Source organism: Trachypithecus francoisi, unplaced genomic scaffold (assembly GCF_009764315.1).
Source record: "Trachypithecus francoisi isolate TF-2019V2 unplaced genomic scaffold, Tfra_2.0 Lachesis_group12, whole genome shotgun sequence".
NCBI classification, from domain to species: Eukaryota; Metazoa; Chordata; class Mammalia; order Primates; family Cercopithecidae; genus Trachypithecus; species Trachypithecus francoisi.
In genome coordinates, this window is record NW_022681457.1 from 21448251 (window position 1) to 21472247 (window position 23997).

General features: G+C 40.5%; 1 protein-coding gene across 1 annotated transcript in view; it reads right to left on the bottom strand.

Annotated features, from left to right (window-relative positions):
- Positions 1-1532: 1532 nt before the first annotated feature.
- The window catches only part of LOC117091994 (cytochrome P450 2J2), a 32241-nt gene continuing 9776 nt past the window's right edge, over positions 1533-23997 (bottom strand). Inside the window, exons 2-9 of the mRNA XM_033225075.1 lie at positions 22806-22968; positions 20079-20228; positions 19514-19674; positions 17719-17895; positions 15723-15864; positions 13092-13279; positions 8761-8899; positions 1533-1806 (exon numbers count right to left, since the gene is read on the bottom strand). Coding sequence (XP_033080966.1) covers positions 1628-1806; positions 8761-8899; positions 13092-13279; positions 15723-15864; positions 17719-17895; positions 19514-19674; positions 20079-20228; positions 22806-22968 — 1299 coding nt within the window. The 3' untranslated portion in view covers positions 1533-1627. The remainder of the gene's footprint in view (positions 1807-8760; positions 8900-13091; positions 13280-15722; positions 15865-17718; positions 17896-19513; positions 19675-20078; positions 20229-22805; positions 22969-23997) is intronic.

Sequence of the window (23997 nt, forward strand, 5' to 3'; positions counted from 1 at the left end):
TGTGCTGCACCCATTAACTCATCATTTACATTAGGTATATCTCCTAATGCTATCCCTCCCCACTCCTCCCATCCTACGACAGGCCCCGGTGTGTGATGTTCCCCTTCCTGTGTCCAAGTGTTCTTATTGTTCAATTCCCACCTATGAGTGAGAACATGCAGTGTTTGGTTTTCTGTTCTTGCGATAGTTTGCTGAGAATGATGGTTTCCAGCTGCATCTGTGTCCCTAAAAAGAACATGAACTCATCCTTTTTTATGACTGTATAGTATTCCATGGTGTATATGTGCCACATCTTTTTAATCCAGTCTGTCACGGATGGACATTTGGGTTGGTTCCAAGTCTTTGCTATTGTGAATAGTGCCACAATAAACATATGTATGCATGTGTCTTTAGAGCAGCATGATTTATAATCTTTTGTGTATATACCCAGTAATGGGATGGCTAGGTCAAATGGTATTTCTAGTTCTAGATCCTTGAGGAATCACCACACTGTCTTCCACAATCGTTGAACTAGTTTACAGTCCCACCAACAGTATAAAAGTTTTCTTATTTCTCCACATCCTCTCCAGTACCTGTTGTTTCCTGACTTCTTAATCTGCTCAGTGAAATAAAAGAGGACACAAACAAATGGAAGAACATTCCATGCTCACGGAGAGGAAGAATCAATATCGTGAAAATGGCCATATTGCCCAAGGTAATTTACAGATTCAATGCCATCCCCATTAAGCTACCAATGGCTTTCTTCACAGAATTGGAAAAAACTACTTTAAAGTTCATATGGAACCAAAAAATAGCCCGCATTGCCAAGGCAATCCTAAGCCAAGGGAACAAAGTTGGAGGCATCATGCTACCTGACTTCAAACTATATTTACAAGGCTACAGTAACCAAAACAGCATGGTGCTGTACCAAAACAGAGATATAGACCAATGGAACAGAACAGAGCCCTCAGAAATAATACCACACATCTACAGCCATCTGATCTTTGACAAACCTGAGAGAAACAAGAAATGGGGAAAGGATTCCCTATTTAATAAATGGTGCTGGGAAAACTGGCTAGCCATATGTAGAAAGCTGAAACTGGATCCCTTCCTTACAACTTATACAAAAATTAATTAAAGATATATTAGAGACTTAAATGTTAGACCGAAAACTATAAAAACTCTAGAAGAAAACCTAGGCAATACCATTCAGAACATCGGCATGGGCAAGGACTTCATGTCTAAAACACCAAAAGCAACAGCAACAAAAGCCAAAATTGACAATGGGATCTAATTAAACTAAAGAGCTTCTGCACAGCAAAAGAAACTACCGTCAGAGTGAACAGGCAACCTACAGAATGGGAGAAAATTTTTGCAATCTACTTATCTGACAAAGGGCTACTATCCAGATCCTACAAAGAGCTCAAACAAATTTACAAGAAAAAAGCAAATGACCCCATCAAAATGTGGGCAAAGCGTATGAACAGACACTTCTCAAAAGAAGACATTTATGCAGCCAGTAGACACATGAAAAAAATGCTCATTATCACTTGCCATCAGAGAAATGCAAATCAAAACCACAATGAGATACCATCTCACACCAGTTAGAATGGCAATCATTAAAAAGCCCCTTTCTTTCTTAGCAAAATCACACCCGAGGAACAGCGCAGAGCTGGTGACTGACTGGGGAAACAGTGATGCCCATTCTAAACTTCAGGCTCAGCTTCTCATTGTTTGGGGGCCTGAAGGTAAATTTTTGCACAAGGGAAGTGAAGAAAATAAACAGCTCAGTCCTGGCCAACTGTTCTCCGAGGCATGCCCGCTTTCCTGTAAGACAAAATCAAAAGATGGGTTATCTTCTCAGGTGGCATTTGTGCCTAGCAGAGATAGATGTCCTCAATCATATCCCAAAAACCTGGAGCAGAGGAAGGGTCTGTAGGCCCCAGGGTGTTATGGCCAGCAGCTTATTGAAGTCTGACAACCACTTGGGTTCATCAATGCATAGAAAGCAGAAGTCCAGGAACACAAAGTCAAATGCCGTCAAGGGTCTGGCATGCGAGCTTCCAGGGTGAAGTTGCAGGGTGTAGGACCATAGACGTGGAAGGCGTGGGCTGACCTAGAAAGGGGGTGTTTAGCCTAAGAGCTTTAAAAAAAGAATTTAACAAACATGACAAAAAAAAAGACAACAAAAACAACCAAATATGTTAACTTTTTCAATCCCTAAAAAAATTGTTGAAAATATAAGGTATTAAATGTCAGAGCAGAGTTCCTAAGGTATAAGTCATCTTTTCCCTGTGCCACTTTTTGTCCTTAATCATGGGGACCTACTGGCACGGGTGGCCCTCTATATTGTGACTGCTTTGGCCTTCGTCCTTCCATGGTTCTTTTTATGCACAGTGGCCCTTTCCCTTTGCAGGCATTTCTTCTACAGTGTGGCCCAAGGCTGAGTCCTGGTCTCCACAGCTGATACCTAACACCGTCCTGACCTCATCCCACTCCCTGTTATGTGTGGATGAACTGGAGGCAGAAGGACAGAGATTCAATTCAGCTTCTCCTACCTCTTAGCCACGCGACTGGGGCAAATTAACCTCTCTAGGCATCAGTGAAAATGTACGTGTGCATATTAGTGAAAATGAATACGTGTTTAAGATGAGAACTTTATATACTGTGTGAGCTACATGCTGAATCCAAATAGGCCAAATAATTTAATAATTTATACCTCAAAACAAAGTATTTTAACATGTCACCTAGGTAATAATAAACATAGCTGTACAATTGCTTATTGTTAACTAGATCTGGTTAATTCTCAACAAACAGAAGAACACAATTTAAAAGATGACCTTTAAAGAAAATCTTTTGGGTGGTAGCATTACTCAAACAGCTTTCTGTATATTACAATTCTTTACTGTGATACTTTCCATAATGTACCTTTTATTCTGAAATAATTTCAAATGTACAAAAAACTTGGAGAGATAAGACAAAGAACCTGGCTCTCCTGAATTGTTTGGGAGTACATTGCCTACATTACCCATGAAATCTTCAGTATGTATTTTCTAAAAAGAAGGACATTCTCCAACATAATCAAAATGCAACCATCCAAGCCAGGAAATTAACACTGATGAATGGCCAACATCTTCTCCTGAGGTCCCATTCAGGGTTACCAGCTGTCCCAACGTCCTTCATTAGAAAAGGGTCCAGTACAGCCAGTATAGGATCACGGTCTACATTTAGCTGTCATGTCACCTTAGTCCTTCAGTCTGGAATAAGTCCTCACTCTTTATACAACTTTCATGGCACTGGCCTTTTTAAAGATTACAGACCAGTAGTTGTTTTGTAAATGCCTCTTATGCTGTCTCATGATTGGATTCAGGCTGTGAAGTTTTGCAGTTTTGGTAGGAATATCACCAAAGTGATACTGTGTTCTTCTCATTTTATCCTAGCAAGTGCTGTACAATTTTGATGTGTGACATTATTGGTAATCACTTGATTAAGGTGGTGTCTGCCAAATTCTCTGGTAAAATTATTCTTTTTCTCTGTAACTAATAAGTACTTTGAAACTATGTCAACAAACCATTCTCATTAAACTGTGATCCACTCTCTTCCATTGCTATTTCTTGACCATATTATTAATTGCTGATAGCTACCAAATTGTGATTTTTAAAATTCTGTCATTTCTTCCACATTTATTAGTTAGCACTCTACTAAAGGAAATGCTTGCTCCCCTCCCCATTTATTTATTCACTCATTTATTGATATCAGTTGGATTCCAGGGATTCCTGTTTTTATTCAAAGGGTTATAATCTGTTACTATCATTACTTGTTCTGATGCTCAAAATATTCCAGATTTGACCATTAGACGTCCATTCAAGCTGTCATTTCCTGACTTTTGGCACAGCAATCTATTCCAGGTTGATCTTATACTTTCCCTTCCCCAGCCCTGGAATCAGCCATTTTTCCCAAAAGTCCTGGTTTCTTTTAGTGGATAATAACATGTAGAAATCAAGATCTGGGCATTAGGCACGCTCATTGCGCTCCAGATGTTGTTGCCCCTCGCTCATATCAGTGGCCAGAGCTAAGGAATATATGTATGTATATAATGTGGGTATGTGTCCAAAACTGTGTGTGTATACATTATATATATGCGTGTGTGTATACATATACACACACACCCCCCCATATTTACATCTACATTTCTATATTTATTGACTCATCTATTGAAAATCTGAGTTCATTATAGATTACATCAGATTCCAATCCAACACCACAAAGTTTGATTTTCTCCCTTTCTTTATTTGCAACTTCCTCTCATTATCCTCAATATATTTATTTATTGGATCAGTATCCCTTGTATATAACTTACCCCTCATCACTGCCACAGCCACCCTGTGCAGATTCCACCTCCTACCATTTGTGCTCTGAGACCAGCTCTCAGCTTCCACCACCCCCTCCCCTGTGTGAATGTCCTCCTCGCCCCACTTGGGCTACATTACCCCACACAAGTCACTACCGCCATCTCTATTGTGTGCATTTTTAATAGCTTACTTTCTCCCTAAGTAATACATATTCACAGCAATAATTTAAAAAAGCATGACAAAGAAAAGTATAAAGACAAAACCATAAAATGTTTGTAATCCCATAATCTAGACAAAACCATTGTCAACATTTTAACATATTTCCTCATTGTCCTTGTGGAGATTATTTGTGCATCATAACAAATATGATTCCCTGTAGTCAATTCTATATGCTGCTTTTACTGCTTTATATTTTCCCATGTAATTTAATATTCTTGGAAATGTATGCATGCCTAAGTTTTGTCCTCTGTCTGTAACAGGTTGTTAAGGAAATAAAGTTAGATCATATATGCAAAAGTGCTTAGTAAAGGCAAACGTGCTTCATGGTTATGTCATTATTATATTATCTGTGCCTGTGTTTCCCACCAGTGTGTGTCTAACTCTGTTCCCCTCACCTTTATCTCTTTATCCATCACAACTAGTACAATTAGCAACAGGTTAAAATGATACCAAATCAGTTTGTTGTAAATATACCCAAGATTCTCCTAAAAGAATCCATATATCATGGCAAACTGGACCTAGCAAGTCAGGAACCAGGATTAAAGAACTGGCTTCATCAGTAACCAACTGTGTGACTATTAGTAAACCATTCATTCTCGCAAAGCTAAACTTATCTCATTTGCCAAATACATGAAATAAATTCTCTCCTATGTTGCATGGCTAGGCAAGGATCCCAATGTAATGGCAAGTATGAATTTGCTTTTAAAAGCATGAAAACTAGGACTGTTAAGTGTCAAACTTTGGCCTGGAAGAAGGGAAACTTGGCTCCCATCCCTGCTGCTTCCACAAACGATCACTAACCAAACAGGCCAGTTACCTCAGTAGTAAAATGAGAGAACTGACCTACATCTTTGGCAAAGTTCTTTCCAGCCCTATCTCCTAGAATCTAAAGATTTTAACTGGAAAGAGAGGAACTGGGTTCATGTATTTCATGAAGTTGCTTCCTGCTTTGATGGATCAAACAGGAAACATTTAAAAGAGGAAAAGTAAATACAAATTTGCAGTAAAACTTTGAAACCTGTCCTGATTATGCACACTTTAGAAGCTGTTACATCTTGTAAAGTGAGGACTTTGGAAGGGTCCTCTAGAGGACTCTTTACCAAGAGTAAAGGAACAGCAAGGAAAAGCAACTGCGTGCCAAGAGTGGGCATGTGATTAAAACAGACAGTTGTGTTGATGTTTTGTTAACCCTTTGGATTCTTCAGATTTCTATCTCCTGATCCATTTAACTGGTCCTCATCCTATCACATCTTCTGTGGGACACCCCAGATACATTGCTTGCCTTCTATGAATTTCATTCTTCTCAGAAAAAGAGATGGTAAGAACAAAGCAGCCTCAATTTCCCCCTCTCCTTGGATCCACATCATTTGTAATGTGATGTCATAGCTCTTCCCATCAAAAATTGTAGTAATATCCCCTCCCCTTAAACTGGGGCTGGCCTTATGACTGGCATTGGCCAACATAATGCAATGGAAGTGATGGTGTGTCAGTTCCCAGTCCGGACCTTAAGAGGCCTGTGTACTTCCATTCTCCCTCTTTTGACCTTATCACCACCATGTGACTAAGCCAGGGCAGCTTGCTGGAGGATGAGGGATGATGTAAAGGGCCTCAGTGTCCGAACTGAAGATATCCTGGATCAACCATCAGCCTGCTGACCTCTAGTCAAGATCAGAGAGACCAAGGGGGCCGAGCCAAGATTGGCAGAGCCACATATCTGACTTACAGACTTGTGAGCAATAATTCATGCTTACTGTTTTAAGCTGCAGAGTTTTGGACTGTTTGTTACGTAGCAATATGCTAACTGATGCATGTGTTATGAAATTAGTGAATCTTAAAGTAGAGAGGCCTTTAAATGGGGAAGTAAGCTACATTCTAGTCTTACTAGAGAGAACACTAGACTAGAAGTATAAAAACTTGAGTTTTAGGTCCTGTTCTGCAAATTCCTCGAGATCTTGGATAAGAAACAACTTATCCAAGATCTTGGATAAGAAACAACTCTCTCTTATTTTTAGTTATCTTAAATTAAAAAGAGATCCCAATCCATTTCCTGCCTATTAATAACTGGGCTATTGTAAGGATTAAATTAGACAATTTTCTTGCAAATGAAGTCTCTAAGAGGGTGCAATACAACTCTCAATAGCAAAGCAGCAGTGAGTCACTGCATATAGTTTTTAAAAAGACTACTGCTAATTCAGATAAGATAACGTTTTAAAAACAGGAGACATGAAGCAACTCTGAGAAAGAAGCTTCTGTAATACGAGGAAAAGGTATCCAGGCATCGCTTAGCCCAGAGTATCCTTTTTCCTTTTAAAGCCATGGCCTTCTAATAAGATTCCTCTCATCACAGTTGCAGATGGCATTAGGTGAAGCATTTTTGTGGAATGCAGAGAAGGTCACATTTCTAGCATTTCCACATGGATGTTGTGCAAGAGTCAAAGAACAGGAATAATTAATTATAACAATTGGAACATAATAGCTGAAACTTTGTGCTATAATACAAAATTTGAAACTATCATAGACAGGAAGACTGGAAGATATTCCTACATCTTATATCAGCTTTCACACTCAAAGTGAATTGTCCAATGTGAGCGGAGGTGACAGGATCAGATGAAGAAAGACAAAGACAGCATTGATCATCAGAATCAGCCCAGAGACACCTAAGGCAAGACAGCACAGGGGGAGAGCATGGGCTTCAGAGTCATACCAACATGGGTCATTCTGTTTCTGTCCTTTCTGAGCCTTAGGGTCATCCTCAGCAAAATGATCTTGTCTCAGAACATCAATATGTATTTTAAATAAACAATAAGAAAACTATCATGCATTCCACAGAGTAAGTCTGTGTAGCATTTAGTTATTTTCAGTAGATAGTGTTAGGAAGAACACACATTTTAGTTTTTGATAAATCTGGTCTACACTGATCCTAGCTCTGCCACATAAGTTTTATGACTTCAGTTTCTATACTGGGTTAAGCCTCAGCTTCCTCATCACTGAAGTGGTTATAGTAATATAAACTTTATATGATTACACTAGAACATATGCACCATGGGAGCAGTTTTGTTTTGTTTTGTTTTGTTTTCTGTTTCACTCATTCACTGTCATATCACCAGAGCTGAATGCTTGACACATAATAGATGCTCAATAAATACTGATGGAACTAAAGAATTGTGAAATTATTTGAAATAAACTATGCAACATATCTAACTCAAAACCTGGAATATACTAAGAATTTTTGTTATTGATTTTTCAATGTCATGAGTTAAAAATATATTTTTGGACCTGGTTATCTTAAAAACAGGAGAAAAAAGAGAGTTTTCACTGCCTCTTCTTTCTTAATTTTCAAGTTACATATTATATAAATGTATTAATTAGATTTTAAAAATGAATTAAAATTACAAAGGCCAAAGAACCATTTCAAGGGCATGCTTAGAGAGTAGAATCCAATCTAGTGAAGCCACTGACTGATGCCCATGTGGCAAATAAGTTTCTCCTTCCCCTTGTCCCTCTCTCTCTCCTTATTATAGATCAGGGCAGTCCTTAAAAAGAACTGAGGACATCTTAAAATTTAGTAAAGATGGCAGCACTCCACCAGGTGCAGTGGCTCACGCCTGTAATCCCACAACTTTGGGAGGCCGAGGTGGGTGGATCACCTGAGGTCAGGACTTCGAGACCAGCCTGGCCAACATGGTGAAACCTTGTCTCTACTACAAATACAAAAAATTAGCCTGGCATGGTGGCGCATGCCTGTAATCCCAGCTACTTGGGAGGCTGAGGCAGGAGAATCACTTGAACTTGAGAGACACAGTTGTAGTGAGCTGAGATCACGCCATTGCATTCCAGCCTTGAGCAACAAGAGTGAAACTACGTCTCATAAAAACAAAAAACAAAAAGCAAACAAACAAAAAGCAGCACCCAATCCTCTTTGTGAGCTGGAAGTGGAGTCTGGGTCTCTGTCCCCAGTGTTTCAGAGGACAGAACACAGGAAAGCTGAAATCTCCAGCAGAGGCAATGGAGGGCTTAGGAAGTAAGGGCAGGCTGAAGCAACACCCAGCCCTGGAAATCCCAGGGCTGCTCCCTACAGGAAGATGGAGTGAGTTGCACTGGCCAGGCTGTCTGGAGACATTCCAATGAAAGCAAGGGAATACAGGAAGAGAGCAGGGGAGCATTGGGAGAGGGGCCCTGGACTCCCACATGCCTGTTTACTACAACTTACCTATTGAGAAAGGTATAAAGGCTTCCCTTTTCTTAAACTGTCCATTCTCCAGAAAATGCTCTGGATTGAACGTGTCAGGGGTGGCCCACTCTGTGGGGTCCCTGTGCAGCGCCGTCAAATTGGTCAGGATCATGGTCCCCTAGAGAAAGCAGCAGAGACTCAGGCAAGGCTGACCCATGAAAAAGCACACCTATGCAGAGGGTGGTCATCCTCGGGCTTCCATGCCGGAGGCTGAACATACTCTGAACTACCCCACCCTCCCCAACTGCAGTACACAGTCTCCTGTGTCCCCCAACCCAGGACCCTCTTCTTTGTCTGGGACAGCCTACAAATTAGATTGGATTTCCCTGCTGGGAATTTTAACAGGGATGTTTGGCTACTCTTGAGTGCAGGATGGATCTTCCTTACAGGGACAGGTCAGTTTAGGTACGTCTTGGAGGGAGGGGACATGAATACACTGATGAGAGAATAATAAAGCAGTCAGTCTGCAGTGTACCAAAACCAACCCAGCTGCTCAGTGAAGCTATAACGACGGCAGCTCTACAAAGGTAAAAGACATCTCATTCATCTTGGCTTTGCCATTCTCTTTCCTCCAATGTCTAGTACATGGCACCCCACTCCCCACAGTAGGTTTAGTAATAGAATCAGGTAGACCCATGAAAGGAGCCCCTGTCCACCCAGGTATATACTAAGAAACACAGGAGTTCCCAGAGGGAGCTTTTCCTTTACTCTGCCTTTATCCAACCCATCAGCGAGACTGGTCAATGTTACTTTCACCTCCATTCCATGTCCACCATGCCCAGTTAGTCCAGACTTCTTCCTGGCTTGCCTGGACCCCGTTACAGTTTCCTAACTATACCCCAAATCCTGTCGCCCCTTTCAATCTGCTTCACACTCTGGAAGAGAGTGAGCTTCTAGCATGATTTAGTCATGTCACTCCCCACCCCCACAGCCCCCACTGCTCATGCCTAGGACTTGACACACTTCAGTAGTTACCCATTGCTCTCAGGGCAAAGACTCATCACCTGGTCCTAGTCTGGGCCACTCTCCCCCTCTGCCTGCACTCCCACTACAGGGCTCTTCTTTCAGTTTCTCAAACATGCCATGTTCCTACTTAGTTCAACACTCTTTTTAAATTCTACTTGCCTTGCCAGGAATGTTCTTCCTCCCCACTTTGTCATCAAGCTAACTCTTAATGATCCATTAATCCTCAGCTCAAACATCACTTCCTTTTGGAAGCCTTCCCTGACCACTCTTGCTAGTCTGTGTTTTTAAAGACCACAGTGCATTTTTTCCTTTGGGCAGTTACCATGTTTCTAAATATGTACTTGCACGATTAATTTTCTCAGGGTTGTTTTGCCAGACCTGAGCATTTCAGGTATGTAGTGTTTGTTGAATTCATTCAAATATTAACGTATTAATATAATATTAATTCAAGGAATTTACATCATTAATTTTCAATATTAGTATAACCTTTCTTTCTTTCTTTCTTTCTTTCTTCTTTCTTTCTTTCTTTCTTTCTTTCTTTCTTTCTCTCTTTCTTTTCTTCCCTTCCTTCCTTCCTTCCTTCCTTCCTTCCTTCCTTCCTTCCTTCTTTCTTTCTTTCTTTCGACGGAGTCTAGCTCTGTCACCGAGGCTGGAGTGCCATGGCGCAATCTCGGCTCACTCACTGCAAGCTCCATCTCCCGGGTTCAGGCCATTCTCTGCCTCAGCCTCCTGAGTAGCTGGGACTACAGGCATCTACCACCACACCGAGCTGTTTTTTTTTTGTATTTTTAGTAGAGATGGGGTTTCAGTGTGTTAGCCAGGATAGTCTCGGTCTCCTGACCTCGTGATCCACCTGCCTCAGATTACAGGCATGAGCCACCGCGCCCAGCCTTTTTTTTTTGAGACAGAATCTCACTCTGTCACCGAGGCTGGAGTACAGTGGCACTGTGTCGGCTCACTGCAACCTCTGTCTCCTGGGTTCAAGCAATTCTCCTGCCTCAGCCTCCCAAGTAGTTGGGATTACAGGCACCCACCACCACACCTGGCTAGTTTTTATATTTTTAGTAGAGATAAGTTTCACCATGTTGGCCAGGCTGGTCTTGAACTCCTGACCTCAGGTGATTCACCCGCCTCAGCCTCCCAAAGTGCTGGGATTATAGGCGTGAGCCACCACGCCCAGCCAATAACTGCTATTTTAAGCACTTTCTGTACTAAGTACTAGGTTAAATGCCCTACATGCATGATCTTATTTTACCTCCACGTGGATCTTGTAAAGTAGGTTTAAATGCATTTTTTCGGATGAAGAAATTGAAGCTATGAGAGGTAAAATAACGGGCCCAGAGTCAGACAGTGGGAGGAGGCAGAGCCATGATTTGACCTAGGTCTATTTGACGTCAAAGTCATAGCTTGTAGACTGTGTAACACACGTTTATTTCAATTTGTCAGTTCCCAAGATGATTATTAAAGCTGACAAAAATCAGTGGCAGAAGTCTGTTGAGCCGAGCTGCTTTCCTTTAGTTAAATAAATTGCTAGAAAAATGCAAACAGCACCTGCGGAATTTAGACCTCAGCCTTTATCCACTAGATGGTCAATCAGTAACGAAATAGTAAATGTAACAGCTGCTTTTCCTGGCTCTGCAGGGATAGTAACCAAGCAATGTCCAATGGGTAAGCTCTTCTGCTTCTACTTCTTGAGATTTTCCACAGGTATGACACACTCAGAGGTACTTAGACAAACTGGAATAGATCCATAGAGGCTGACCAAAGTGGTTAGAAAGCAAGGAAAGGAACTGAAAATGTGCAATGTGGGGAGACGGCACTAGAGGGCACATGATAGCTGTCTGCAGAGATCCTAAGCATAGTGAGTGGAGTGACATCAGAATTCTGTTTGTTGCAGAAGCAGAAAATGAAATACTGCATGTTCTTACTTATAAGGGGAGCTAAACATTGGATAGACATGGACATAAAGAGTAACAATAGACACTGGAGATTACTGGAGGAGAGACCAGGGCAAGGGTTGAAAAACTACCAATTGGATACTATGCCAGTCACCTGGGTAATGGTTCAATCATACTCCAAACTTCAGCATCATGCAATGTACCCTTGTAACAAACCTACACATATACTGCCTGAATCTAATACAAAAGTTGAAAGAAAAAGAAAGAAAGATTTCCACTTGTGAGTACAGGGAATCTAACCGAGAACAACTGAAAAAATAGCAGGGAGATGCTTTTAAAGTGGAAGTAAAGCACTTCCTGTGAAGGGAGAATGGTGTCATACAAAAAAACAAAACAAATCTGCTTCCAGATCCCAACTCTTCAAAGTTGAGAGATCTCATGCAAACCTAATTTTTCTGAGCCTCTACTTCTCAAGCCATAACATGGAAATAACAAGCTTCTTCTGAATAAACTTACTCTGAGAATTGAGTAAGACATTTTGAAAGAGGCCACATTGTTCACAACACATAATCATTGCTTAATACATGTTCGCTCCTTTCTTTCCCTTTCCAGTAATGAATATTGCACATGCTTAGAGTGGCTTCCTTATAAGATAATAAATTATACATCTGCTGGACGTGGTGGCTAACACCTGTAATCCCAGCACTTTGGGAGGCCAAGGCAGGTGGATCATGAGGTCAAGAGATCGAGACCATCCTAACCAACCAACATGGTGAAACTCTGTCTCTACTAAAAATATAAAAATTTGCTGGGCATAATGGTGCGTGCCTCTAGTCCCAGCTACTTGGGAGCAACAGAGCGAGACTTCGTGTCAAATAAATAAATAAATAAATAATACATCACAGGACTATAAGAAAAAGCTGGAAAAATGCCTGTGGGGATATTATGCTAAAAACACCAGCATTAATGTGGTGTTGTCCCAGGTTGTTTTAAACATCCTTTCACATTTCAGCTCTCTAGAACCCCAGGATCATGAAGCAGAATTTCTCAAAGTTTGGCAGATCCCTAGTCTGATGAGATATTCTACCAAAACAAAGAAAACTGTTCTGTGATAAAGTCTGACCTAGAACTGCTGCCTGTTGCGTGCCCGCAGACTCACAATGCACATTAGCATAGTAAAAACACTGAGAATCCCCACAGGAAAGAAACGCCAGTCTTTATCTAAACATATTTAACGTAGGAATCCTTCCTGCTCCCCTCCCCACAATACCTATTTTTATCTAGTTGACACATGGAGAAAATCTAGTATCATATCAGGTATAAGATATCTTTCTCTTCCATTGAAATGACTCCTTAGGACAAGAATAAATGTCACTTCTCAAGTTCAGGTTTTCACCCCATCTAAAAGATGGGCTTGAAGGTGTGGGGCTAAGCATGCTTAGTTACCTTGGGCAGGTGGTACCCAGCCAAAGTGGTATCAACTGTCACTTCCCTGGGAACGTTCAGGGGGATGATGTTGCCCATTCTCTGCACCTCATGGATGACGGCATTGGTGTAGGGCATGGACTCCCGGGCGGCTGTGCTCGGCTGCTGCCCTTGGCCGATCACTCTGTCAATCTCAGCTTGTACTTTTCCTGGTAGAGAGGGAAGGGTTCTATTATTTTTTAAGCTTTTATGCTTTATTATAAAGAGGTATGAGTGGTCTCCAAGATCTCATCTGTTGTATTTAAATTACTGACCAGGTTGCAAGAAATAAAATGGTTCTTAGCTTTTTGAAAGGCTTATTCAGAAAACTACCAACTCTGTAAATCTCCTTGAGCCTGATTAGGCTATGGGATGGAATGACCAGGATTAACATGGCTAAACTCTATCATATCAGACCCCAGCAGACTTGGTGTCTGGTAGAGACCCACTTTCTGGTATACAAATGGCACTTTCTCACTGTGTCCTTACATAGTAGAAGGAGTGAGGCAGCTCTCTGGAGTCTCTTTTATAACAGTATTACTCCCATTCCTGAAGGCTAATCACCTCCCAAAGGCCCCACCTCCTAATATCATCACACTGCGAATGAGCTTTCAACATACACATTAGGGCTGGGGTGGGCCCAAATATTCAACCCATAGCAGATCTACAGACTCTAATTTCTCAGGTAGACACGTAAGAGTGGAAAGTGGGCCCTGAGGTAAGACCCATCGGATTGCAAACTTGCTCTACAACATTGATGCCTCAAGTTACTTACATTCTTTAAATCTCAGATTCCTTATTTGATTAGGGAGGATAAATCTACCTTCATCTTAAGGATGTTTTGAGATTTACATGAACTGATGTTTTGAGATTTGTGTGACCAGATAGGACTGCTACCAGTTTCTTTCACTGGTTGAGTGCTCACCTAGCCAGTGAGAGAAACTCTAGCAGTCTTATCTCTTTTCTCTTTTTCTAGAGTAATAGAGATTTTAGCTGGAGACCTGACTGCCCAGCTAAAGAATATATTTTCCAGGTCCTATTGTAACTGAGTGTGACCATATTACTAAATTCTGGCTAATAGAATGTAAGCAGAAGTGATGTTTAATCCTTGGAACAAGTTCTTAAAGAAATGATATGCGTTTCCTTCCCCCTTTCGCTTCCTACTGGTGGAAAGCCTATTGGTAAGCTATCTTACAGAGTGCTAACAAGAGCATCATTCTAATCACAACAAAGCAACAAGTTGGAAGGAGTTGGGAACCCTAATGACTTTGCAAAGCCTAGTTTGGATTTTTTTTTTTTTACCTGAAAGCGAAATAATTATAATTTTTGAAAAACATTTTATTTGGGGGTAAAATACCTATAACATAAAATTTACTATGGTGGCATTTTTCAATGAACAGTTCAGTAGTATTAAATATATTCACATTGTCGAGCAATCACTCTCCAGAACTTTTTCATCTTGCAGAACTAAAGCTCTATATCCCCTCCCTCAGCCTCTGGCCACCACCATTCTACTTTGTGTCTCTAGGCATTTCACTATTCTTGATAACTCATGTAAGTGGAATCATACAGTGCTTGTGTGTTGGCTACTAGCCTTTTTAACTGAGCATGACCCTGGATGCATATACCTAAATATACACATATAAAATATACACATTATGCAGATACAGATGAAAAAATAAAGTTCTGTAAACAAACTTACCTTAGTACATGGGAAGCACTCTGATCTTTTCTATTTCTATCTTAAGAAAAAAAGTTGGTCTTGATCCACTAAATTGATTTTACGACTCATTAATAAATGGTTACCCACAATTGGAAAAACTGTATTGTTAAGCGTGCCCATCCCCCATATGTTCAAACTGTTCTGGAAGCTGGAGGAAGAAAAGTGATGTGAACATCATTCTTGAGCGGACTATAGTCTGTGGGGAAGCTATAGAAATAATACATGATAAGCCTAGTAATAAAGGCACATTACATCATCTCTGGAGAAAATGTTAATAATTTCCTAGGGGAGTGCAGAAACATCTTAGAGAGGTAGTATTTGAACAGATTCTTCAAGAAGAGGTAGGAGTTTACTATGTAGGAAAACTGGGCAAGTAGAGGGAAAAGCATATATCACGACATAGAGCCATAAATACAGACTACAAAGAAAATGACGTGTCACTTAGTGAGGCCACCATGGAGGGTAGGTGGGGCCAAGGCTAGACATGCAGAAGGCATATCGGAGGGTGACATATACCAGACTAAGGTGTTTGAACATTATTCAGGAGGAAATGAGAAGGCATCACTTAAAAGAAGGGAAAGACACAACTAGACTTTCACATCAGAAAGTAACTGTTTCCTGGAACTATCTCAATGTCGATTGACTTCATTGATTTCCCTCTTGCCTCTGAGCTTCTTGAGGACAGCGATTCTCTCTCACATTTGTATTACCTGGGCCCATCACAGTTCAGACAGAAAATGTGAAGAATGTGCAGTTTCCAAGACCTCATCACTCATGACTGTTCTGCCTCTTTTCATCCTACAATGAGATCTTCTGGCTCTGACTGCAGGCAGCACATCCCAGGAGGCACTATTCTGTCCTGGTCCAGGCTCACTCACTGACATGCTCACCTTGGATTCCTGGGTAGAGGGCCATATAAAGCAGAGCCCATCGCAGAGTCGTAGAAGTTGTCTCGGTTCCGGCAAAGAAGAGGTCCAGAGTGCTGCAGATGAGGTTTTCTTCATGGAAACTTGAAGTAGAATTGCCTGTGTGCTAGAAAAGACAATGTTTAATGTTATTTATTGGTTTATTCAGAGGATTCCTGATTGCTGTAACACACAGGGGCTTCATCTTAGGAGGAAATTTGGAAGAAAAGGTCCCCAAAAGACACAATTTTCCCTTTGGCCTCTTCAGAAGGCAGACTTTTATTGCAGCAATATCATTAGCACTGTCCTGCCCCAAGTGCTGGACACCTTTGTATGGATGAAAATCAAGACAATTGTTTTCTTTTGCCTGTAATTTGGGGGAAGCTTTTAGTACAGTGAAAGGAGAATGGGATGTGAATAAGACAGATTTGGCTTCCAATATTAACCACTTCAATTAGCAGATGTATGACCTAGGGCAAGTTACTTAACCTCTCTGTTCTTCAGTTTCCCGTTTTATACACTGGAAATAGGAGTGCACACCCCTTAAGAGGGCATTATGATTTATATGAATGCAAGGACACATAGCAAATACTCGACAAATGTTTGTACTGATAACCGAAAAGACAAATGGAACTCCTCTTATGAACAACAATTCTCGTATCTCCTCATTCATCTTTTCCTTTCCAATTTGAACCTCACTGATTCTAACAAGCATTCCTCATAATACTGTCATCTTTAACATCAGTTTCTGGAAACTTCAATTTGTCCAATGTTGCTCTTGATGTTAATGGTCCCTTCCTTACCTGCACAACATATAGCGAGTCTCCTCCTCTGAGGAGAAAACAATACTTCTATAAATGTCATGTCAATAAGGTTAAATAAGAGGGAAAGAAATCCACCATTCTTTCCAATCCAGAAGGAGGACCCAATTCCTGATGTGTAAAGATGACAGTATTGACACAGAGATACATGTTAACCAGAGGGGTAACTGTGTTAAAGGTCATGCATCCATTTTGGTTTCCTCTTTACTTCTGGCCTGTAATGTTGGAAAGTGAAAGGTACAAGACAGAAGGGAAGGCAAAAGCCCAACTCAGGCCTTAATAAAGTTGGCCTTTAAACTCTGGCATCCAACTCAGCTTTACTTGTGTTCTCTATGGGGGCTGAGAAAAGGGTATAGGTTATTGGGTCCAGGCCCAACTAATGATAGAACAGAGCTTTGAGGATTAACTGCTATGTTCCCCCTTTGTGTATACCTCCATATAACAGTAGAGAGTAGGGGATGGGGGATGAAAGGGCAGTATTTGGGCATTCACAGGACCTCAAACCAAATGCCATTAACCCCCATCTTTATCTCTAATTGCATCATCAATCCTGCATTAATGTTACCCTACATTTTCTGAAATATTGCCCTTATTTTTACTCCTGTAGCAGGCTGAATAATGACCCACAAAGATGCCCATCTACAGCCTAATGTCTGGAATCTAGGGACGTTACTTTATAGGGAAAAAGGAACTTTGTAGATGTGGTTAAGGATTTTGAGATGGGCAGATTATCCTGGAACATCCCAGTGGGCCCAGTGTTATCATAATAGTCTTTACTAGAGGGAAATAAGAGGGTCAAAGTCAGAGAAAGGATGTCAGGATTGAAGCAGATACCAGGAGAAGAGAAGATGTTGTGCTTCTGGCTTTGAAGATGAAGGAGGTGGCCACAAGCAAAGGGATATAGGCAGCTCCTAGAAGCTGGGAAAGTAATAGAAACAGATTCTCCTCCAGCACCTCCAAAGAGAGCTAGCCTAGCCAAAACCTTACCTGTAACTCAGTGAAGCTGATTTCATACTTCTGACATCTAAAACTGTGAGAGAATGAATCTGTGCTATTTTAGGCACCAAGTTTGTGATCCTTTGTTACAGCAGCAGCTGGAAACTAATACACCCTTATTTGTGCTGTAAGAAAAAAATACAAAATGACTTTGGTTTCCTCACCTTTGACATTTCTTTGAGGTAAGCATCAATAAAGTCTCTTGTTTCTGCAGGATTCCAATCCTTCCTGTGCTTTTCAATCATATGAGAAACAAACAATTTCAGTTTTTCCCAGTTGCTGAAAAGAGTTTGGTGGGGTCCAGGCAGGAATTTCATTAGCCATGGAAAGACATTGTAGAGCTAATTGAGAAAAACCAAACAATCATGCAGATAACATGGTGCCTTTTTTTCACTTTTTAAGACAACAGAAACCATCTTCTCTTTCTATCACTTTCATTTGCTCACACTTAAATCTTGGATATCCTTGACCCCTCTTTTCTCTCTCATCCCTCTGGTGAAACAGTTCAGCTCTCTGTCAGAAATATATCCAGCCTCAGACCACTTGTCACCACTCCAACAGCTTGCCACCAAAAAAATACTTATGAGACATCTGGGGACATCTGAGCACTGGCTGAGTGTTTGAAGGCATTAAATAACTATTCATATTTTTCAGGCATGATGGTATTTTATTTTTGTTAAAATGGATCTTTTTAGAAATATATGCTGAAATATTTATGTATCAAATAATTGAGGTCTATAATTTCCTCCAAAATAATTCAGGGACAGTGGGAACGTGTTAGTAGGGCACAGATGCAGACACAGTGAAAATGGCCATGTGTTGATAATTGTTAGAGCTCATTGAGGAGTACACAGTGATTCATGATTGTATTCTTTTATGTACATTTGTAATTTTCAAAAATAGAGTCTTTTTTTAAACAAAGGAAATTTTAAAAAATTTTGATAATGGCAGACTGTATAATTCAAGGGCACTCTTTCTACTGAGAACACCAAGAAAAGATACATGTGTATGCATTTAAGCACACATATATACAAACCAAGATAGTGAGGAAGTTTCCAGGATAAGGCTTAGGGGAAGAAGAAAGCCCAGGGTATGAATTCAATACTTGGGGTCAACTTCTTCCCCCACCCCCAGCTCCCAGAAATGTCTTCCAAATTCAGAAAAGCGACTGAGGAACCAAGAAACTGAGCAGAGTTTTTGACAAAGACTCAAAGGCTTAGATGGACAAAAATTGGGGTGCAGGGCCCACCAAGGGAGGAGTGAGTTTGAACCCCAAACAGCTACATTCTATGGAATTAGAAGATTGATGATATGAAGTGCTGATGGGCAGACAAATAATGCAATGAGCTTGGCAATCTTTAAACATCTTTTATTTCCAGATACATATATAAAAAATGAGTGGATGTAACCACAAGAACACTTGTACAAGAATGTTCATGGCAGGCTTTTTCATAGCACCAAAACTTGGAAACAACTTAAATGTCCGTCAGTACAGAACAGATTGACAAAAAGTGGCACATTCATACAATGAAATACTAATCTGCATTAAAAAAGAGCAACCAACACAGATGAATCTCAAAGCAACTTGTTGAGGAAGAAAGCGGATACAGAAGAGAACCTTTGAGGGAGGAGGGAAATGGACAAGTTGGGGAAGGACACAGCGAGGAGAGACTCAAGGGCAATGGCAATATTGTTGTTCTTTTTAAAAAGAACAACAGGTGGATAGGCGTATGTCATATAACATGTTGTACCTTACATGCATATTAGAAATGGTTTTTGCATATAAATATTTCATATTATTTAAAAAACTAAAGTCAACAGACTGATTTCAAATAAGTTTGTGTTGAAATCAGTTTTGAAAGGTTATATTTTAGCTTCAAAAACCCACAAAAAACTAAAAGGAAAAACCCACATGTGTCTGACATTGTCCCCAGTTTGTTGAACCAAGATATGCCTTACCTGGCATGTTTTTGAAGGCTCCAAGTATGTGACTTCATCCAATAACTTCAGCAGCTCCTGAAACTGACTATCCTGGTACTCAAAGCGTTCTCCAAAGGTGATGGAGCAAATGATATTGGAAACTGCATTGTTTATCTTGAAGTGAGGGTCAAAAGGCTGTCCTGAAGGTGGAGGAAGGGCAAGATGGATCCTTCTGATAGATTTGTCTCCATTTCCTACTGAGAATCTACTCTATATGGCATAAGACATACCTAGTGCAGAACCATATATGTGGCTCTGGCCACGTGACCTTACACTGCGTCTGACATACAACTAGTATTCAGTCAACTCCAGGGAAGTCAAACTGTGGACCAGGGCTTAAATTCAGTAATGTGTTTAGTGCCCATCTTTGCGTATTTACTTCTAAAACTCTTTGAGGACGGAGTCGTGGTTAAGTCGTTCACTGTTCTATCTTCCATTCCTAGCACACTGCTGGGCATAGAACAAGCACTTACTCACTTAGTAAGTATCTGTTCAATGAACAAATGGGCCACAGTCTCTCACATTTGTCATATGCAATGCTCACCGTTCTCCTCTTTTATTGCTTCAGTGAGGTGATGGGCCTCCTCCTGAATGCGTTCCTCTAAGCTCTTCTTTCCTAAACCAAAGTTCCTTAGTGCTGTCAGAGTGAACCTTCTTTGCTCCTTCCAGACCTGGCCACTTGACATAATCAATCCTGGGACAAAGAAAGTCAACATTACAGTATTCTGATTCCATAATGTGAATATTCAGCAAATGATATGGGGATGTGTATCAGATGAAGGACAGGAGAAGATCATTAAGGCACTTGAAAACTGCCCAGAGAAATAATCCCAAAGCAATGGATATAATGGCTAATATTTACTGATTGCTTGCAATGTCAGGCACTTTAATATGTATTTTGTTGTGCATTATATAATTTAGTACTCATAGAAACTCTTTGGGATAGGTACAATTATTACCACTCCTCACCCACTTATTTTGCTCATGAAAAACCTGAGGAAAAAGGGATAAAGGATAAAATACACTTTACAAGGTCTCACAGTAAGTAAGCAACTAAACAGGTGTTCAATTTCAGGTCTGCCTGATTCCAAATCCCATGCTTTGATTATTAGTTACATAAGTAAAGTATTTGTTATGCTAAAAACTAGGAATGCACTAATGGATAAGACAATATCTATACTCTTAAAGAGGCTAAGAAAGGCTTTATAGGAGAGGTCCTATCTAACCTGGACATTAAAAGATGACGTAAGGAATCAAGAGATCAAGGAGGAGTGAATGTTCCATGCAGAAAGAAGAGTACAAGCAAAGAAAAAAAATTTTAGTGAGCTTAACAGACCATCATTTGTTTTATAACACAGGTAATGCCACACGCCTTTCAGTTTCAATTCCAGAGCACTCCTCAACACCTTTTAATATCTGACTATGGCCTTCTCACCCACTGAATTGGTCTGCCTTGTTGTCATATCCAGGGATACCTTTTGACCTCATCTTACTTGCAGCTGCAGTAGACGCTTCTTTCTTGAAATACTGCCTTCCAGTGGTGCTCAGGATACCATTGTCTCCAGATTTTCTTCCTAATTCTCTGCCAGCAATTTCCTATGTCTTTTGCTGGTTCATATTCTATTAAATCTTGAAATGGTGGAGTTCTTCAGGGACTTCTTCATCTAAAACTTCTTTTTCTCACCCTATACTCTATTTCTGGGAAATCTTATCAACACCTAAAATTTTAAATAACATCTATTGATAGTGACCATCTATTTCTGTCCCTGAGCTCCAGAATCTTATATACAACACTGCCTGCTTGACTTTGCTGACTTAAAGGCATTTTGAATTCAGCATATCCATGACTGAACTCACAATTTTCTCCATATGACTTTTCACCCATGCCCAACTAAACCAAACACCTTGTACTAACTGTTCCTTTTCTCCATCATCTACCTATCTGAGTGTCACCTCAACACCTCCTTCTCCCTGCACCTATGTCATCATGTCTTAAGAGGTGTACTTCCTGGATATCTCAAATTCCTGCTGCTACCTTGGTGTAACCTACTGTTATTTCCCTACTGCTATTGGACCTCCCTAGCCTGAGCTACCACTGTCTGTAACTTAAAATGCTACAAAAGTCTCTTGCTCCTTTTCTTCTATTCTCTGAATAGCAGCCTAAATAAAACCTAAAAATGTACAGTGTAAATATAGTTCCCTTCTCTACTTAAAGCCATTCAAGAGCTTCCATTAATGTTAGGATAAAAACGAATATCCTTAACAGGAACTTGCACGAACTATTCCTGGCCAAGCTCAGTAGTTTCATCTCCCTTTAATTATCTCCTTTTAATCCCCATCCTTGTCATGTTGGCCACCTTTCATTTCTTCAAGTTCCCTGTCCTTTTCACTCCAGGGACTTTTCATATTCTTTTCTGTCTGCCAGATTGTTTCACCAGTTTATTAAATGAATATTTGCTTACTTTTTCTGTATCCCAGGACTGCATTAATAAGTACATCCTGCACTCAACTTCGTAACACTGTAGACTTCTAACTATTACAGTTAATTGATATTATTTTTTCTCTCTGCATAGGATATAAACTACATAGGATATGGATTTTATCTATTCTTCTCACTGCTACATCACTCATGCCTAGTACTGTGCTTCACAAGGCAGATAATACAGTAAATGGATATAGAATTAATTGAGGACCTATTTCAAAGAATTGAGAAGCAACTAAAAGTGGTGCTTTGATAGAGTAATAGATTTGAGATTGTCATTTCAATTTTTAAATGTTTCAATATATTTAATGGTAATTTTAAGTGTTCATGCCAATCTGTTCCATCATAGACCAGAAGGCTCAAGATCCTCTGTGCGGTACAACCTTAATGAGAGAGAATAAGGAACTAGAGACAGGAAGAAGCAGCAGCAGAAGGAGGAGGATCCACATCCATTTTCCTAAGGCGAGAGGGTTGGAAGAGGAAAATAGAGAGAACGCGTTCCTCTGCTATAAATGGGTAATGTGGTTACTTCATTAGAAAAGCATCCACAGTAGGTTTGGGCAGGGCATGTGGCTTCTCCCAAATCCCAGTGAGGAATGATCTTATCGAATCTTCTGAGGGAGTGACTTCAATTAGGAAATGTGAGTACCCAGCTTCCTTTAGTGGCAGGAAGTTTACTGTGGGGCTGATTTCTAGGAGTGTTGTAAAATTATAGCCACCAAGGTGCCTTTAACAGACTATAGGACTATCAACATCAAACACTCACCTTTCACTGGCCAAGAAACTTACCATTTTTCTTAAAGATACGTTCTCGCATAGGGGTCACGAGGCGGTTCCCAAAGTTTTGTTCCATGTGGATAAGGGCTTCTTTGATTAAGGGCAAGCTAGTAATAAGAACTGCAGATATATCACCAAGCTCCAAGCTAAAAAGGTTCCCATATTTCTTCACCAACTGAAAAATAGTTAAATAGTAAGAGTTGAATATGCACATATCCATGTGTTCAGAGATGGCGGATGTGTGTAGCTGGAGGGGCTCATATTGAAAGGAGTGTGTGTGCGTGTGTATGTGTGTGTGTGAGACAGAGTACATTGATCTCATGGGAATAACTTTATTTCCTTTTCTCCTCCTCTCAACAAGGCTCAGATTCAATTCACTTCAGAATGTGAATGTTGCTTTATAAAGTATCTATTTATGTATTCAACCAACATGAATTGAGTGAGCATCTATCATGTGTCCCTAGGGCAAAGGCATGAGGATAAAACTGTAATAAAATAAATAAGTTCTGGCCATGTGGAGTGGCTCATACCTATAATCCCAACACTTTGGGGGCCGAGGTAGGCAGATTGCTTGAGCCCAGGAGTTCGAGACCAGTCTGGGCAACATAGTGAGACCCTGTCTTTACAAAAAAAATGAAAAATTAGCTGGGTATGGTTGTACACGCCTGTGGTCCCAGCTACTCAGGAGGCTGAGGTGGGAAGGTCATTTGAGCCTGAGAGGTTGAGCCTGCAGTGAGCCGTGATCATGCCACTGCACTCCAACCTGGGTGACAGAGTGAAAACCTGCCTCAATATATAGACGTAGTAAACAAGATTTCTAACCCCAAGCATCCTAGAGTGTAGTGAACAGAGATATTCAGCACATCTGCATTCTCAACACTAATCATGTCTCAGCCACTTAAGAAGGCTGAGACTTCTTAAGACTGGACTTCTTAGTAAATCGTAACTATCTGTTTAATCAAATGAGAATGCCCCCTTCCTAGACGGGGCATAGAATATAGAAACATATGCTAGATAATAGAAGGTGTGCAGGGGCCAGGCATGGAGGAAAGCCCTCAAGCTCTGGAGTTAGGTGACAATCTGGGGTGTACAGTTCAATCGTTTTGGGCTCTTGGGGAAGTTGCTTTATTTTTTGAGCCTCAGCTCAGCTCCCCAGCTATAAAAGGGAGAAAATTATTCCTCCCTCTTAAGGTTCTGTGAGGAA